This window comes from Hypomesus transpacificus, chromosome 12 (genome assembly GCF_021917145.1).
Source record: "Hypomesus transpacificus isolate Combined female chromosome 12, fHypTra1, whole genome shotgun sequence".
Classification (NCBI taxonomy): Eukaryota; Metazoa; Chordata; class Actinopteri; order Osmeriformes; family Osmeridae; genus Hypomesus; species Hypomesus transpacificus.
The window spans coordinates 6,293,086-6,310,325 of NC_061071.1; the positions used below are offsets into that span (position 1 = coordinate 6,293,086).

At 51.0% G+C, this 17,240-nt stretch overlaps 3 protein-coding genes across 7 annotated transcripts; 1 reads left to right on the forward strand and 2 right to left on the reverse strand.

The window, feature by feature from the left end:
- Positions 1 to 1,479: 1,479 nt before the first annotated feature.
- Positions 1,480 to 7,198, forward strand: LOC124474478 (transmembrane protease serine 3). Its single transcript, XM_047030642.1, has 7 exons — positions 1,480 to 1,538; positions 1,700 to 1,865; positions 5,534 to 5,703; positions 5,951 to 5,983; positions 6,210 to 6,334; positions 6,517 to 6,669; positions 6,981 to 7,198. Exons 2-7 carry the CDS (start codon positions 1,774 to 1,776, stop codon positions 6,984 to 6,986), a joined length of 579 nt encoding a protein of 192 aa, XP_046886598.1. The 5' UTR covers positions 1,480 to 1,538; positions 1,700 to 1,773; the 3' UTR covers positions 6,987 to 7,198.
- A 51-nt stretch (positions 7,199 to 7,249) lies between these two features.
- Positions 7,250 to 12,531, reverse strand: pknox1.2 (pbx/knotted 1 homeobox 1.2). 4 transcript variants are annotated; one of them, XM_047030593.1, is made up of 11 exons: positions 12,211 to 12,531; positions 11,430 to 11,534; positions 11,183 to 11,325; positions 10,923 to 11,094; positions 10,646 to 10,816; positions 9,823 to 9,937; positions 9,459 to 9,556; positions 8,963 to 9,103; positions 8,798 to 8,874; positions 8,523 to 8,695; positions 7,250 to 8,044 (listed from the first exon to the last, which is right to left on the reverse strand). In XM_047030593.1, exons 2-11 carry the CDS (start codon positions 11,475 to 11,477, stop codon positions 7,878 to 7,880), a joined length of 1,305 nt encoding a protein of 434 aa, XP_046886549.1. In that variant the 5' UTR covers positions 11,478 to 11,534; positions 12,211 to 12,531; the 3' UTR covers positions 7,250 to 7,877. The 4 variants fall into 4 exon arrangements, with proteins under 4 accessions (XP_046886549.1, XP_046886550.1, XP_046886547.1 ...); XM_047030594.1 differs by having other exon boundaries at positions 8,963 to 9,097; positions 9,459 to 9,559; XM_047030591.1 differs by having other exon boundaries at positions 9,459 to 9,559.
- A 76-nt stretch (positions 12,532 to 12,607) lies between these two features.
- On the reverse strand, positions 12,608 to 17,190 carry LOC124474430 (zonadhesin-like). 2 transcript variants are annotated; one of them, XM_047030546.1, is made up of 7 exons: positions 16,897 to 17,190; positions 16,469 to 16,559; positions 15,163 to 15,561; positions 13,390 to 13,581; positions 13,224 to 13,287; positions 12,847 to 12,971; positions 12,608 to 12,712 (listed from the first exon to the last, which is right to left on the reverse strand). In XM_047030546.1, exons 1-7 carry the CDS (start codon positions 16,939 to 16,941, stop codon positions 12,681 to 12,683), a joined length of 948 nt encoding a protein of 315 aa, XP_046886502.1. In that variant the 5' UTR covers positions 16,942 to 17,190; the 3' UTR covers positions 12,608 to 12,680. The 2 variants fall into 2 exon arrangements, with proteins under 2 accessions (XP_046886502.1, XP_046886501.1); XM_047030545.1 differs by having other exon boundaries at positions 13,390 to 15,561.
- Positions 17,191 to 17,240: the final 50 nt, after the last annotated feature.

Below are 17,240 nucleotides of genomic sequence, written 5' to 3' on the forward strand. Positions count from 1 at the left end.
GGAAGTTCCGCTGTAGCTCCTCCCAGGTGTGTGTGCACCAGAGCCTCCGCTGTGACGCGGTCAAGGATTGTCCTCATGGAGACGATGAGCTCAACTGTGGTGAGACACACACACACTACACACGCATACACACACTCCCACACACTCACAAACATGCTGCTACGGACGCACACTCCACAACACTTCCTGTGTGTGTGTGTTTGTAGTGCGTGTGAGTGGGCGTGGGTCAGTTCTCCAGGTCTGCAGTAAGGGGGCGTGGTGGACTGTGTGTTCTACAGGTGGAAACTCCTCCTCCCTGGGACAGGCTGCCTGCAGACAGCTGGGATACGACAGGTAGACACAAACACACCCCCATGTACAGACACGCCCCCAGGTACAGACACCCCCCCAGGTACAGACACCCCCCCAGATACAGACACACCCCCAGGTACAGACACACCCCCAGATACTGACACACCCCCAGGTACAGACACCCCCCCCCCCGATACAGACACACCCCCAGGTACAGACACCCCCCCCCGATACAGACACACCCCCAGGTACAGACACACCCCCAGGTACAGACACCCCCCCCCCGATACAGACACACCCCCAGGTACAGACACACCCCCAGGTACAGACACCCCCCCCCCCCCGATACAGACACACCCCCAGGTACAGACACCCCCCCCCGATACAGACACACCCTCAGGTACAGACACACCCTCAGGTACAGACACACCCTCAGGTACAGACACACCCCCAGGTACAGACACACCCTCAGGTACAGACACACCCTCAGGTACAGACACCCCCCCCCGGTACAGACACACCCTCAGGTACAGACACACCCTCAGGTACAGACACACCCCCAGGTACAGACACACCCTCAGGTACAGACACACCCCCAGGTACAGACACACCCCCAGGTACATACTCATCCCCCTCACCAGCCCTCCGCAGGTGTTTTGTCAGAATGGCCCAGGGCCATGGTAGGTGTTCCTGCTCCATTAACCACAGTGGTAATCCTGTTCCCATTCCCTCGCAGCGAATCAACACACACACACACTCACACACATACAGTTGTAAGTAGGTCAAGATGTTCCGTTTTACCATTACCCTTTTCTATTTGAGGAGCTACATAGAGCTTCTGCAGTAAGGACGACTGTCAACCAAACTGTGTGTGTGTGTGCGTGTGCATGCATGTGCTTGTGCGTGTGTGTGTGTGTGTTTGTGTGTGTGCGTGTGCAGTTACAGCAGCTCCAGTTCCCTCCCCCTCTCCTCTGTGGAACCCCTCCTCCAGACTGGCCTGGTATTGGTCAACCTCAACCTGCTCACCCTCCAACCCTCCATCAGCATCCAGAACCCCACCCTCCTCAGGTACACCAACCAATCAAACGTTTTCTAGTCCTACATCAGGAGGAGGTCCCACGTCTGGTATTGGTGTGTGCATCTGTGTATATATGTGTGTGTGCGTGTGTGTGTGTAACCTCGTCCCTGTTCTGTACCCAGTAAGACCCAGTGCAGTTCTGGAAATGTGACCACACTTAGCTGCCTGGGTAAGTTAATGAGTGTGTGTGTGTATATGTGTCTGTGAGGACTAGGCATTACAGTAAGATGACTTTACACCACTGTAAGAGTGAATTCAGCCTATTGAGCTCTGTGACTTGTATCTGTTTGGGTTTATGGGTGTGTGTGTATCTCTCCCCCCCCCCACCAGATTGTAGTCTCAGGCCCAGGCTAGAGTCTCGTATTGTGGGGGGGGCAGCGTCCCCCCCTGGACAACTCCCCTGGATGGCCAGCCTGCACCACAAGCACACCCCCACCTGTGGGGCCGCGGTCATCACACACACCTGGATACTGACTGCTGCTCACTGTGTCTATGGGTGAGACACACACACGTACACACACACACACACGTACACACACGTGCACACCTCCATGCTCACTGCTCTTTGTTAGAGTTAATGGTTGGGTCATTGTCTATTGATCATGAAAATGTTTGAGTGTGTATGTGTGTGGCAGGTGAAGGTTGTGTCACCAGAGCAAGATTAATGTTAACATCCACTTACCCCTGGAAAGCCCAACCTCCCCCATGTCATGTTTCACATGTGTGATAACTTAACTAACCCTTGACAGAGTGTAACTACATACAGTCCTTATGTGAATACAAGGTTGATACTAGAGGTATTGCTATGAAGTTACATGGTAGTTCATTTAACGGTCGTCGTCGTCGTCATCTGCCGCTTGTCCGGGGATCGGGTCGCGGGGGCAGCGACCTAAGCAGGGAGGCCCAGACTTCCCTCCCCCCGGCCACTTCCGCCAGCTCTTCCTGGGGGACCCCAAGGCGTTCCCAGGCCAGCTGAGAGACATAGTCCCTCCAGCGTGTCCTGGGTCTTCCCCGGGGCCTCTTCCCAGTGGGACGTGCCCGGAACACCTCACCAGGGAGGCGTCCAGAAGGCATCCTAATCAGATGCCCGAGCCACCTCAGCTGGCTCCTCTCGACGCGGAGGAGCAGCGGTTCTACTCTGAGCCCCTCCCGGATGACCGAGCTTCTCACCCTATCTCTAAGGGAGAGCCCGGACACCCTACGGAGAAAGCTCATTTCGGCCGCTTGTATTCGCGATCTCGTTCTTTCGGTCACTACCCATAGTTCGTGACCATAGGTGAGGGTAGGAACGTAGATCGACTGGTAAATAGAGAGCTTCGCCTTTCGACTCAGCTCCTTCTTCACCACGACGGACCGATGCAGAGCCCGCATCACTGCGGACGCCGCACCGATCCGCCTGTCGACCTCGCGCTCCATTCTTCCCTCACTCGTGAACAAGACCCCGAGATACTTGAACTCCTCCGCTTGGTTCAGGATCTCCTCCCCGACCCGGAGATGGCACTCCACCCTTTTCCGGTCGATTACCATGGCCTCAGATTTGGAGGTGCTGATTCGCATCCCAGCCGCTTCACATTCGGTTGCGAACCGCTCCAGTGAGAGCTGAAGGTCACGGCCCGATGAAGCCAACAGGACCACATCATCCGCAAAAAGCAGCGACCCGATCCTGAGGTCACCAAACCGGACCCCCTCAACACCCTGGCTGCGCCTAGAAATTCTGTCCATATAGGTAATGAACAGAATCGGTGACATAGGGCAGCCCTGGCGGAGTCCAACCCTCACCGGAAACAAGTTCGACTTACTACCGGCAATGCGGACCAAACTCTGGCACCGGTCGTACAGGGACCGGACAGCCCCGATCAGGAAATCCGGTACCCCGTACTCTCGGAGCACCCCCCACATGAGCCCCCGAGGGACACGGTCGAACGCCTTTTCCAAATCCACAAAACATGTGTAGACTGGTTGGGCGAACTCCCATGTACCCTCCAGGACTCCGCGGAGGGTATAAAGCTGGTCCACTGTTCCACGGCCAGGACGAAAACCACATTGCTCCTCCTGAATCCGAGGTTCGACAATCCGACGGACCCTCCTCTCCAGGACCCCTGAATAGACTTTCCCAGGGAGGCTGAGGAGTGTGATCCCCCTAAAGTTGGAGCACACCCTCCGGTCCCCCTTTTTAAAGAGGGGAACCACCACCCCGGTCTGCCAGTCCAGAGGCACTGTCCCCGATGTCCACGCGATGTTGCAGAGTCGTGTCAACCAAGACAGCCCTACAACATCCAGAGCCTTAAGGAACTCCGGGCGGACCTCATCCACCCCAGGGGCCCTGCCACCGCGGAGCTTTTCAACCACCTCGGCGACCTCAGCCCCAGAGATAGAAGGGCCCCCCCCGATGTCCCCAGACTCTGCCTCCACGTCGGAAAGCGTGTTGGTGGAATTAAGGAGGTCTTCGAAGTATTCCTTCCACCGATCCAGGACGTCCCCCGTCGAGGTCAGCAGCGCACCATCCCCACCGTATACAGTGTTGACAGAGCACTGCTTCCCCCTCCTGAGCCGCCGGATGGTGGTCCAGAACCTTTTTGAAGCCGTTCGGAAGTCATTCTCCATGGCCTCGCCGAACTCCTCCCATGCCCGGGTTTTTGCCTCCGCGACCGCCAAAGCCGCGTTCCGCTTGGCCTGCCGGTACACATCAGCTGCCTCTGGAGTCCTACCAGCCAATAAAGTCCGATAGGCCTCCTTCTTCAGCTTGACGGCATCCCTCACCTCCGGAGTCCACCACCGGGTCCGAGGGTTACCGCCGCGACATGCACCGACCGCCCTGCGGCCGCAGCTCCGGTCAGCCGCTTCAACAATGGAGGCCCGGAACATGGCCCATTCGGACTCAATGTCCCCGGCCCCCCCCGAGACATGATCGAAGCTCTCCCGGAGGTGGGAGTTGAAGCTCCTTCTGACAGAGGGTTCCGCCAGACGTTCCCAGCAGACCCTCACATTACGTTTGGGCCTGCCAGGCCTGACCGGCGTCCTCCCCCACCATCGAAGCCAACTCACCACCAGGTGGTGATCAGTTGACAGCTCCGCCCCTCTCCTCACCCGAGTGTCCAAGACATGCGGCCCCAAGTCCGATGACACGACTACAAAGTCGATCATCGAACTGAGACCTCGGGTGTCCTGGTGCCAGGTGCACATATGGACACCCTTATGCTTGAACATGGTGTTCGTTATGGACAAACCGTGTCTAGCACAGAAGTCCAACAACAAAACACCACTCGGGTTCAGATCGGGGGGGCCGTTCCTCCCAATCACGCCCCTCCAGGTCTCACTGTCATTGCCCACATGAGCATTGAAGTCCCCCAGGAGGACGAGGGAATCCCCAGGAGGAGCGCTTTCCAGCACCCCCCCCAGAGACTCCAAAAAGGGTGGGTACTCTGAGCTGCCGTTTGGTGCATAAGCACAAACGACAGTGAGGACCCGTCCCCCCACCCGAAGGCGGAGGGAGGCTACCCTCTCGTCCACCGGGGTGAACCCCAATGTACAGGCGCCGAACCGAGGGGAAACCAGTATTCCCACCCCAGCTCGACGCCTCTCACCAAGGGCAACTCCAGAGTGGAAGAGAGTCCAGCCCCTCTCAAGGAGACTGGTTCCGGAGCCCACGCTGTGCGTCGAGGCGAGGCCGACTATATCTAGCCGGAAACTCTCTACCTCGCGCACCAGCTCAGGCTCCTTTCCCGCCAGCGAGGTGACGTTCCACGTCCCTAAAGCTAACTTTTGCAGCCGAGGATCGGACCGCCAAGGCCCCCGCCTTCGGCCGCCGCCCGTCTCACACTGCACCCGACCCCCATGACCCCTCCTGCGGATGGTGAGCCCACTGGAAGAGGGTCCCACGTTGTCTCTTCGGGCTGTGCCCGACCGGGCCCCATGGGAAAAGGCCCGGCCACCAGGCGCTCGCCATCGAGCCCCACCCCCGGGCCTGGCTCCAGGGGGGGGCCCCGGTGACCCGCTTCCGGGCAGGGGCAACTGAGAACCATTGTTGTATTTCTTCATGGTTGGTTTTTTGAGCCACTCTTTGTCTGTTTGTCTGTCATTTAACGGTATTGCCGAAATAATGTTGCTGAAATAATGGACCGAATTGGTTGTTGTTCTCCCTTTGCCCTCCTGCTGTCCAATCAGATTTGATGACCCTGGGCAGTGGGTGGTGTATGTTGGATTGACAGCCCAGCCAATTAACGGAGCGGGGTCTCTCTCTGTGAAGAGGATCGTCTATCATGCCCTCTACCGCCCCCGCAGGACAGAGTATGACATTGCACTCATCAGGCTGGAGCAAGCCCTCAGCGTCAACGGTACACAAACAAACAAGCAGAGCAAAAATACACGCTACCTTTTCTGTTCAGTTTGACAGGTAGACATCTTCTATGTTATGTAACTTCCCATAAATATGTCATTTCCCATTTGTCGACGTCGCCAAACTTTCTTACATTTGTCTTACTGTAATACTGTCATAATAAGGATGGAATGTAACCATTTCCCATGCGTGTGAAGATTCATCCAGACGTAGTGTTAGTGAGCCAGGCTGTCTGTTCCCTGCAGGCCTGGTGAAACCCATCTGTCTGCCCAATCACGGTGAGCAGTTAGAGGAGGGGCGGAGCTGCCAGATCTCTGGCTGGGGGGCCACGCAGATTGGAGGTTAGGGGAGACACACACACATACACACACACACACATACACTCACCTGGATACTCATCCCTACTGACTGTGTCCATGGGTGAGACACGCACAAAACACATGCACCACTGAAATACCCCCACATCCACCCTCCCTGGTGAAGCGTCACGGTGTGTTTCTCCAGGGGAGCCCAGCTTGCTGCTCCAGTCTGCCCAGGTGCAGGTGCTCTCCAGCAGGCTGTGTGAAGCCCCCTCCTCCCCCTGGAGCCTCTGTGCCGGACACACACACAGCGGACCACACTCCTGCCTGGTAGGGCACGTGAGGTCACACACACACACACACACACACACACACACACACCAGCTTACACTCTTGCTCACTCCTGCCAACAGAACTGGGTGTGAGTGTGTGCGAGAGTGGACACCTCTGACTCTAACGAAATATCAGTAGGTGCTTGCAGGGAATTCTAACTTGTGTGTGTGTGTGTGCAGGGGGACAACGGGGGTCCGCTGGCCTGTGAGGGGGAGTCTGTGTGGAAGGTGTGGGGGGTGTTAGGCTGGAGCTATGGCTGTGGAGAGAACAGAACAGGGGAGCTGTACACACAGGTTCTCTATGCCCTACCCTGGATCCACACCGTCATGCAGGTATAGACCACTGACTCATTACTGTCTGGAGGCTTTGTATATCGACTGTTTATAAAACAACTGTATATCGAGTGAGTCTATATAACTCTTGTAGATCTAGTGAGTCTAAGTAACTGTATTGTATATCTAGTGAGTCTATATAACTATTGTATATCTAGTGAGTCTAAATAACTGTATTGGATATCTAGTGAGTCTATGTAACGGTTGTATATTTAATGAGTCTATATAACTGTTTAGTGTGTTTAGTAAGTCTATATAAGTGTGTTGTGTATTTAGTAAGTCTATATAACTCTTGTGTTTTGTCCCTTCAGGGATAAGTGACAGGGGACCTGAAGTCCAGTCGACACGTTTTCTACAGCCCGACAGGATGTTGAGGATGTACGTTACCAAAGAAACACATCTCTCCTGGGACATTGTGTTACTGATGCGGACATACATGGATGTCAGCATGTGTGTTTATGTGGCCATCACCATGACGAACTGATAGTGGCTGTTTGTACAGAACCAGGAAGTAAAGACCCATTTGTTCATAAAGCATCTGAGAGTCTGATCATTCACACACACAGAGTCCACACAGCAGTCAGACAAACATTGTTATTTTATTATTTGATAAATCCAGCAGAGACAAAGGGGCCATGATGAAATGCAAACAGAGAAACTATAAACAAGTTCCTGCCAAGTCTGAGATATAAAAATATGCAACCCAGTCTGATCTGTCCCAACCCCTCACACCAGCACTGCTCTGAACTAGGTGGCTAGTATACATGTCTGGTGTGTACTAGATAGTCAGCTAGTATACATGTCTGGTGTGTACTAGATAGTCAGCTAGTATAAATGTCGAATGTGTACTAGATAGTCAGCTAGTATAAATGTCGAATGTGTACTAGTTAGTCAGCTAGTATAAATGTCTGGTGTGTACTAGATAGTCAGCTACTGTAAATGTCAAGTGTGTACTACTAGATAGTCAGCTAGTATAAATGTCTGGTGTGTACTAGATAGTCAGCTAGTGTAAATGTCTGGAGTGTACTAGATAGTCAGCTAGGGTAGGTGTTAGGACAGTCTGGGACTGTGTGAAGAAGGTAAACACATCGTTCAAACAGGCATGCAGGAGAAAAAGGGTGAGAGAGAGCGAGATGGTCAGAGAGCAAGAGAGAGAGAGCCAGAGAAAGTGGGAGAGCGACAGTAGGACAGAATTTCGAGAGATCCCATCAGCCCAGTCCAGCTATGCCTCCCTCCTCCTCCTCCTCTTCGTCGTCGTCGTCCTCCTCTTCCTCACTGTGAGTTCCCAGCATGACTTGCTGCATGGCGAGTGTGGCTCCGTCCGACGAGAGGCTCTGCAGCTCCTCCACGCTCACACCCATCGTTACCATGGTAACTGGCGAGCAAGAAGTTAGGGTTAACGTTTGCCAGTTGAGATTGGTACCGGTCAACTTCCTACAACCCCGGTTCCCATTGGTCATCCTCCTAGAATATGCGTCTTAATTGGTCGACGGGATTCCTCCCACACTCTCACCTCCGCCTATAAAACGCTACAGCTCTGTAGAGGTAACCAATACACTTTGAGGCCAGCCAACCATCAACTGCCCCTGTACAACGTCCACTTCCCCCTTCCGCCCCTCCCTCATACCGTGCCTTCTTACACTTTTGTAACAACCTACATCGCCCACACCAAAACCATGATACAAACTGTGTGGTAACAATACCATCTGATCCAGGAACAGGTTAACTGACCCAGTGAGGGAAGAAAAACATCACATAGCAGCGTGGGAGGTTAAGAGGCCTGATCTCCCCCCTACATGCTCCACTTCCTGTCAGTTGAACTCAGGGAAACTCTGGAGAATTATGGGATGTACCGTTGTCATCCTGTTCCTCCATCGCCTGGGGGAGACCAGTTGCTGTGGCGATGGAGTCAGGCCAGAAGCGCTGCGTCGGCCGGCTCTGATTGGCCCGTTTCCTGCTCTTGGGTGTGTCAGAGGAGCTGCTGTCAATCATGGGCTGGAGGATCCGCCTCCTGGCATTGATGAACCTGCGGATGGTCGACCCATTGGTAACCCAGTGAGCAGACACCCCAGTCGACTGGGCCCAGACCGTGGTGCTGGTTCATGTTTTGTGCCTAAGTGTGTCTCACCAGTTGTTGACCTGCAGAAGGGAGAGGTTGGTCTGGATAGCGATCTGCTTCTTCTCTTCCTCTGTTGGGTAAGGATGCTGAGAAAGAGAGAGATACATCAGACTAGACTCGAGGGTGTGTGTGTGTCTGTGTGTGTGTGTGTGTGTGTGTGTGTGTGTTACTTACAGCGATGTGCTGGAAGAGCCAGGACCTCATGACGTTAGTGGCCTGCTTGGGTAGAACTCCTCTCTTGCTCCGGCTGCTCTCCTCCTCATGCTGCTGCTGCTGGGGGTAGAAACTCAGGTCCTGGCTCAGCTGCACCTGCAGCTACACACACACGGCTTTACTGTTCTGCTGCATCATCACAGTACTTGCTTTTACAGTTTGCCAGTACCTGGGTGTTTCAATGAAGTATTTTCACAGTACCTGGATGTTTTAACGAAGTATTTTTACAGTACCTGGATGTTTTAATGAAGTATTTTCACAGTACCTGGGTGTTTTAACAAAGTATTTTTACAGTACCTGGATGTTCTAATGAAGTATTTTTACAGTACCTGGATGTTTTAATAAAGTATTTTCACAGTACCTGGATGTTTTAATTAAGTATTTTCACAGTACCTGGGTGTTTTAATGAGGTGTTTTCACTGTACCTAGGTGTTTAAATGAGGTATTTTCACTGTACCTGTGTTTTCTGGAAGCGCAAGGTTCCTGGGGAGAGGCCTTGTGCCAGCACCTGACCCTGAGGGGTGACCACTGTGATGGGCTGGTACACTGTTCCACCTGCTTCACACACGCACACACACACACAACACACACAGTAGAAGGTTGTTTTAATTAAGTATATATTTTTTTATGAATCTTATTTTATGACCGCAACAGCATTGAATACCTTTTAAAATATTTATATATTTATATACAAATACATTCGATTCCGAGCCAGATTCAAAGTGCTTCCTTTACTCTCACATTTCATTGGTCGTACTTATTCTGTGGACATGGAGGTTCCTGACCACGTGTATTTCTTGGGGGATCAGTAAAGTGAATACCTGTAACCATCTGGGATGGGTTGACTGTTGCCACGGTGAAGTTGCCATGCTGCAGGGCCGAGGCTGGGACCATGATGCCCTGTGGACTGAGGGTTCCTGAACTAGGGCTGGTGTTCTGTGCACACAAACACCCGCGTCAGTGTGGGGGACGCACTGCATACACACAGCACACACGTGTGTGTCTTGTGTCTTATGTGCGTTTGCTGTGTATGTGTATTACCTTTGTGTTACCTATGTGTGTGTTATCTGTGTGTTTGCTGTGTATATGTGTTACCCATGTGTGTGTTACCTGTGTGTTTGCTGTGCATGCGTGTTATCTGTGTGTGTGTTATCTGTGTGTTACATGTATATGTGTGTTACACTTATGTTACATGTGTACTACCTGTATATGTGCGTTAAATGTGTGTTACCGGTATGCATGTGTTACCTGTATACGTGTGTTACCTGTGTGTTATATTAGTTTTGCTTGTGTATATGTGTTACCTGTGTTTGTGTGTTACCTGTGTATATGGGTTACTTGTGTACATGTGTTACCTGTGTACACGTGTTACCTGTGGATGTGTGTTACTTGTGTACATGTGTTACCTGTGGATGTGTGTGACCTGTGGATGTGTGTTACCTGTGGATGTGTGTGACCTGTGGATGTGTGTTACCTGTGGATGTGTGTTACTTGTGTACACGTGTTACCTGTGTATGTGTGTGACCTGTGGATGTGTGTTACTTGTGTACATGTGTTACCTGTGGATGTGTGTTACTTGTGTACATATTTTACCTGTGTATGTGTGTTACCTGTGGATGTGTGTTACTTGTGTACATGCGTTACCTGTGTGTGTCCAGGAGAGTCTGGATTGTCCGGCTCCGCCCCCAGCAGGGTGTCAGAGTTCATCTTGGTCCTCAGGCAGGCGATGTAGCGCGAGCAAAAGTCCTTACACAGGTCACTGACCTTCTCCAGCTCCAGCAGGTGGATACGCAACACCTGCAGAGCCCCCACCATCTACACACACACACAGACACACTTCAGCAACGCTACTCTACAGAATGAAGCTTGCCAACCACAATGCCAGCCAACGTAATGTTGTGTGTGTGTGTGTGTGTCTCACCAGGGTGTCGGTGTCAGGGTCCAGGCTGTTGGCGGTGGAGCTGTCCTTCCTGTGACTGATCAGGAAGTTGTCGAGGTCGGAGCGAAGGGAGGCGGAGCTTACACACTCTGGCGTCTGAGTGGACTGCTCACACTTCTCAAACATGAGAGCCAAGAGGGGGAACAGGGGGTGTCTGCGCGCACACACACACACAGCATCAGAAAAACTCGACACGCTGTTTAACACCCACGAGGAAGGAGAGGGCGAGGGGGGAGGACTACCTGTAGATGTTTGATTTGTCCGCTTCCATGGGGGTCTGGGTGTGAGGGGAGGAGGAGATTCCTTCGGCTCCTTCGGTCCTCTCCTCCGTCACACTCCTCTCCTCCTGCCCTTCCATCTCTTCTCCCACACCCATGACTAGGATCTGGAGGAAGACAAAGAGGTGGAAAGCTCAGAAAGAGGAAGTAGACGCTACATCGTGACTACATCTTCGACACTCGTATCCGGGTGCCTTCACCCTGCCCTCACCTGGTCGACCTGGGGGTAGTCCTCCATAGCAACCAGCTGCTCTGCCATCTCAGTGTCTCCAGCGATGCCAACTCTGTCTCATGCCAGTCCAGGACACCTATAGTCCTACACACGCGTACATGGCTTTTATGTGGAGAGACGCCTCTTATTTGAACTACTAGTCTACATGTGGTCATGCTCAACGTTAAAAGTAGCGTATCACAGGCCTATAGACATTGTAGCCACTTTTATCGCTAATATAACACGTCCCTTCATCGTGTGGCATTTAGAATAAAGGCTACCACGTGAACGGCTAATAACTACACGGTAGTGAACTGACCGACACACCGGACTCTGACTCAGATTGACTAGCGCCTGTGTAGCATCTGGGTTTTTGGTGAGAGCATATTTTACATGTGAGCTGGGGTGCATGGTCTACTATAGCGGCGGGAGTAATGTAAACACTTGAGTGGACGTAAGACGAAAAACTGAGGAGATCTAAGGACCACACAGTGCCCAGATGACCAGTTGGTCGGTTAGTGCTAACATACACAGCACTTTATTAGCCGAACACACAGGGCCTGGGCCATTCCCCTCTCTCTCTTCTCTCTCGACAAACAAGCCGACATCTTTATTCCGCCACCGCAGCGGCTCCCTCTCGCCTGGTCTCTTGCGCCTCACTGTCCGCCTCCATACCGGCATGTCCTCTCTTTGCATGACGAACCCACTGCATCCGAGCATGCAGCGTCGATAGTTAGATTGATGGGAGACGAAAAAAATAAGAATTTGAGTGACAGCTTACCTGGGTGCCAATCTTCGTCACGCTGACAAGGCGCTGCTGCAATCGCGGGCCGCAGTTTTCTTGTGTCGTCATTACGTACGGGCACGTCGACTATTTTTCTCATATATATTTATAATGTGGGAGGAGCGTTGCAGCCAAGAACGGGATTGTCCCGCCCTGGAGGCTGAACCCTGGCATTCGCGTTTACGATATGAATAAACTTGTGGTAATGATACGAACAAAATCCCAAAGTCTATTTTTACAACACTGTTACAACACCCATCCCAAGCAAGTATAATAGTATCATTGGTAAATTGAATATTACTTATTTGAAACGGACCATTTTACAAGTTATCGCTCAGCCACAAAGGCCAAGCAGTAATTTACATGACCATAAAGTATAGAAAACACAACAATGTTCATTCTGTTGAAATTTTATCAACCGTTTTTCCCCAGAGGTCTTTTAGAAGAAAAGTGAAGAAGACAGCTGGTTATTTAGGGGACACCTCATCAAGAGGGGGATCTGATGAGAGAATGAAGGGAGGGAGAGAATAATAAGAAACAATTCACTTCTTCAGCTGATGCAGACAGTACCTACACTTATTACAACAACAGTAGGATGCTATAGAAGACACACACACACACACACAGGTATACCTGGGAAGGAGAACTCGGGGAACTGGCTGAGGTCTCCGCCCCCAAACAGACGCTGGAGCTTCACTCTCTCCTCTAACAGGGCTTTCTCAAACTCTGTTCCAGCCTCCACCAGACCCCCACAAGCTCTGATGAGATGACGAGGAGAAACACAGAATGCATACGTAAACATCCGTTTGGTACGAACAATGACATAAAGGGTTATGGAGCTTCATAGAGTACAAATAGGTCAATGTATCTTAGAGAGCTAAATATAGTTAACAGCACACGCTACATAGTTTACAGACCATATAAAGCTACAAATAGTTGTATAGAGCTATATATAGTTTACAGAGCTACTTTTAAAGAGATGCAAAGAGTGATAAATGTGGAGGTCTCACTGGCTCCTGGTGTTGTACTCTCTGATCTTGTCCAGGAAGATCTTCTGAATCGGATCCAGACCGTCTACAAGTAGAGATCATCATCATCTTCATGGGCTTTTAAGATAGGAAACAGCTGGTACACTGAGGTTTTGCTGTGTGTGTGTGCGTGTGTGTGTGTGTGTACCCTCAGGAGTGTCTTGGGCTCCAGAGTCTCCTGGTTCTCCATCACATGGTCCCAGCATCACAGAGTCTTCAGGGTCTACTGTCTCTGGAACTGGGGCCACCTGGCCGATAGCAGTCAAACCTGCCAGCTCAGGCTCCATAGCAACATCCGATGCCAGCTCCTGACCAGTAGCAACCTGTGTTTCTTCTATCTCCTGGCCAATAGCAACCTCAGTTTCTTCTAACTGTTGGCCAAGAGCACTATCAGCTGCTAGTTCATTAAGAGCCTTAGCTGCCATCTGCTGGCCAATAGCGGCCTCAACTGCCAGGTCCTGCCCAATAGCAGAGGTGACTGGTGCTCCACTGATGATCTCTACAGGTGAGTCTGTTGTCATGGAAATTCTGTCTACAGGAGGGGTGGCTATAGGCTCCTCTGGGGCAGTTGTGTACTCTACTGGGGCAGCTTCCACTTCTACAGGGGTAGTTGTGAAGTCTATTGGAGTAGCTTCAGCATCTACTGGGGCCATTGTGATCTCTACTGGGGCAACTTCAGCTTCTACAGGGGCAGCTGTGACATCTACTGGGGCAACTTCAGCTTCTACAGGGGCAGCTGTGACCTCTACTGGGGCAACTTCAGCTTCTACAGGGGCAATTGTGACCTCAACTGTGGCAACTTCAACCTCTACCAGGGCAACTTCAGCTTCTACTGGGGCAATTGTGACCTCTACCGGGGCAATTTCCACCTCTACCAGGGCAACTTCAGAATCTACAGGGGCAATTGTGATCTCTACTCGGGCAACCTCAGCTTTTACAGGGGCAGCTGTGACCTCTACTGGGGCAACTTCAACTTCTACAGGGGTAATTGTGACCTCTACTGGGGCAACTTCCACCTCTACCAGGGCAACTTCAGCATCTACTGGGGCAATTGTGATCTCTACTGGTGCAACTTCAGCTGCTATAGGGGCAGTTGTGACCTCTACTGGGGCAACTTCCACCTCTACCAGGGCAACTTCAGCTTCTACTGGGGCAATTGTAACCTCTACAGGGGCAACTTCAACTTCTACAGGGGCAATTGTGACTTCTACTGGGGCAACTTCCACCTCTACCAGGGCAACGTCAGCATCAACTGGGGCAATTGTGATTTCTACAGGTGCAACTTCAGCTACTATAGGAGCAGCTGTGACCTCTACTGGGGTAACTTCAGTCTGTACAGGAGCGGTAGTGACCTCCACTGGGAGAACTTCCACCTCTACTGGGGCAACTGCAGATACTACAGGGGCAGTTGTGACTACTACTGGGGCAACTTTCAGGGTTACTTCTGGGTCAACAAAATCTTGTTCTGAGGAAACTTCTGGGGTGAAAGTTAAAACGGTTACCTCCTCCTCTGTTATAGGGGTAACTGTAGTTTCCTTCAAAGCAGATAGGGCATGTCCTAGGACAAATGCAGACGTTGTGGCTGGTTCTGTCTCAGTTGCAACTTCTGCTTCAACTGCAGTTGGTGTAGCTATGGTAGTGTCAGAGGGCAGTTCAGGGGTAACTGGGGCAGCTGGTCTAGCTGTAATAGAATCTTCTACAGCCTCTGCCCTAAGAGGCGAAAGATCTTCCACAAGCTCCGCCCTAAGGGGAGAAAGATCTTCTACAGGCTCCGCCCTAAGGGGAGAAAGATCTTCTACAGGCTCTGCCTTAAGGGGAGAAAGATCTTCTACAAGCTCTGCCTTAAAGGGAGAAAGATCTTCTACAGCCTCCGCCCTAAGAGGAGAAAGATTTTCTACAGGCTCCGCCCTAAGGGCAGAAAGATCTTCTACAGGCTCCGCCCTAAGGGCAGAAAGATCTTCTACAGGCTCCGCCCTAAGGGCAGAAAGATCTTCTACAGCCTCCGCCCTAAGAGGAGAAAGATCTTCTACATGCTCCGCCCTAAGGGCAGAAAGATCTTCTACAGGCTCCGCCCTAAGGGGAGAAAGATCTTCTACAGGCTCCGCCCTGAGGTCTTTGTCTGGCCTTGAAGGGTGCAGATCAGGGACCGGGACAAGGTCAGGCTGGGGGATAGGGTGGGGGTCAGGGGAAGGATGCCCTGAATGACTCCCAGCCGCAGCGGCCGCAGAGGGGGCTGTGTCTGTAGATTTGTTTGTCTTGGTAGAACGCAGACTCTGCAGCAGCTTGGCGATGTCAACAGCAGGCTGAGGTTTGGCCTTCTCTGCGTCGGGCAGGGAAAAAGCAGGTATATGGAACACGCTTTTACACAGCATTGAGGTTCAGAACTGTTTCATGACCATCTCAGAGAGAGCATTGTTAGATTGTTTGCCTGTTTTATGTTTGCCGTCTGCCGTAGCGCTGAGATCGACCGGATGTAACTGTTATCATAAACTTTCTGTTCTAACTGTTGTTTAAATATATTTTCTAGAATTTGTCAATTAAAACTATTAATGGAAAGACACGACACATTGTTATTTATTTTTACATGTTTTATTGAATTGAATTTGACTTGGTATGTGCCGCACCTTGAGTACAGAATTAACAACAAGTCTTTCTTGTAATCGTTGCTATGCCAACCAGTATGGCAGAGGTGTGTCTACTTTTTAAATGCATTTTTGCAATGATGATCGCTCCCAGACAACCAATAAGCACCAGGCAGAGTTGATATATCATTTTGTCATACTGTTGTATTCTGTTGGCTCAACACAATGCATACAGCATATTTAGTGTGAGAGAGAGAGTGGTGGATACGTGAGATAAAAAGAGGGAAAGATAGAGGGAAAGGTAGGTTTTATTAATGGGTGGATTTACATTGGAAGGTGAGTGTATGTGAGTGTAGGCCTCCTGATGTGTCAGAAATATTGTGTATCGGCCTTCCTGATGTGTGTGTGTGTGTGTGTGAGAGTTAGAGAGAGTGTGATAGTGTGTAGGCCTTACTAATGTGTGTGTGTGTGTGTGTGTGAGAGAGAGTTAGATAGTGTGTAGGCCTTACTAATGTGTGTGTGTGTGTGTGTGTGTGTGTGTGTGTGTGAGAGAGAGTTAGAGAGAGTGTGATAGTGTGTAGGCCTTACTAATGTGTGTGTGTGTGAGAGAGAGTTAGAGACAGTGTGATAGTGTGTAGGCCTTACTAATGTGTGTCCTCCTGGTCCTGCTGTCTGCAGGAGTGGAGCTGAGTGCTGCGTGAGGACCCAGTCTGCTCCACATCGCCACCTGCAGACCCTGGTCAGAACGGAACGACAACACCACAGCAGACCATCAGCGTCGCTCCAGACGCTCTCAGCTGGCAACATATCTTGAGTAGGCCTACTAAAAATACACACCCCTTTCACGCATAGTCTGGAGGACTCTACAAACACAATATAACTTAAAGGGCTAATAGCTTAATACATCGGAACTCATATGTATTTAGTTGTGGAGTTGTTAGTCAGTTTCCCTGGCAATTACCAAAGACAGAAAACATATTTTCACGTAAATATGGGGACAGGAAAATTGACGGTAGACCACAATATAGCCTATGTGATTATGAACTTCATTATGATAATTACAGTTCAAATACCTGCAGACAGCTGCGACGTCCTGTATGGAGGAAGGACGCCGCCATGTCTGTGCTCTCAGAACTGCTTCCTCTGAGACGGAGACCAACTTCTTCGGTTCCTCCGCTTCATTGAGAACAGAATGTTCACGTTCTACGAAATTCACACATGCTGTGCAGGACAAAAGGAAATTGTGTTGCTGCTAAATGTTATAATGTCTATTTTCTCCCCAGCAAACCTTCACTCCGTAGTATGTCCTCTGCAATGGTCTCCTTGTTGCATAAACATACTTGAACCGTATTGAAACGCCCCCCTAAATGTCACGTAAACATTTTACAGTGCCGCCCTCTGACAGGAGTGAACACAA

Bases quoted from the DNA above. Each gene is read 5' to 3' on its own strand.
- LOC124474478 (XM_047030642.1), top strand. From the start codon at position 1,774: ATGGCCAGCCTGCACCACAAGCACACCCCCACCTGTGGGGCCGCGGTC. The intron at 5,984-6,209 runs GTGAGCAGTTAG...GTGTTTCTCCAG, and splicing joins CATCTGTCTGCCCAATCACG to GGGAGCCCAGCTTGCTGCTC. The intron at 6,335-6,516 runs GTAGGGCACGTG...GTGTGTGTGCAG, and splicing joins GCGGACCACACTCCTGCCTG to GGGGACAACGGGGGTCCGCT.
- pknox1.2 (XM_047030591.1), bottom strand. From the start codon at position 11,477: ATGGCAGAGCAGCTGGTTGCTATGGAGGACTACCCCCAGGTCGACCAG. The intron at 10,817-10,922 runs GTGAGACACACA...GTGTGTGTGTAG, and splicing joins ACCCTGACACCGACACCCTG to ATGGTGGGGGCTCTGCAGGT. The intron at 9,560-9,822 runs GTATTCACTTTA...GCGTGTGTGAAG, and splicing joins CCCATCCCAGATGGTTACAG to CAGGTGGAACAGTGTACCAG.
- LOC124474430 (XM_047030545.1), bottom strand. From the start codon at position 16,941: ATGGCGGCGTCCTTCCTCCATACAGGACGTCGCAGCTGTCTGCAG. The intron at 16,560-16,896 runs GTATTTGAACTG...CGTTCTGACCAG, and splicing joins GACGTCGCAGCTGTCTGCAG to GGTCTGCAGGTGGCGATGTG. The intron at 12,713-12,846 runs GTATACCTGTGT...TTCTCTCATCAG, and splicing joins CCCCGAGTTCTCCTTCCCAG to ATCCCCCTCTTGATGAGGTG.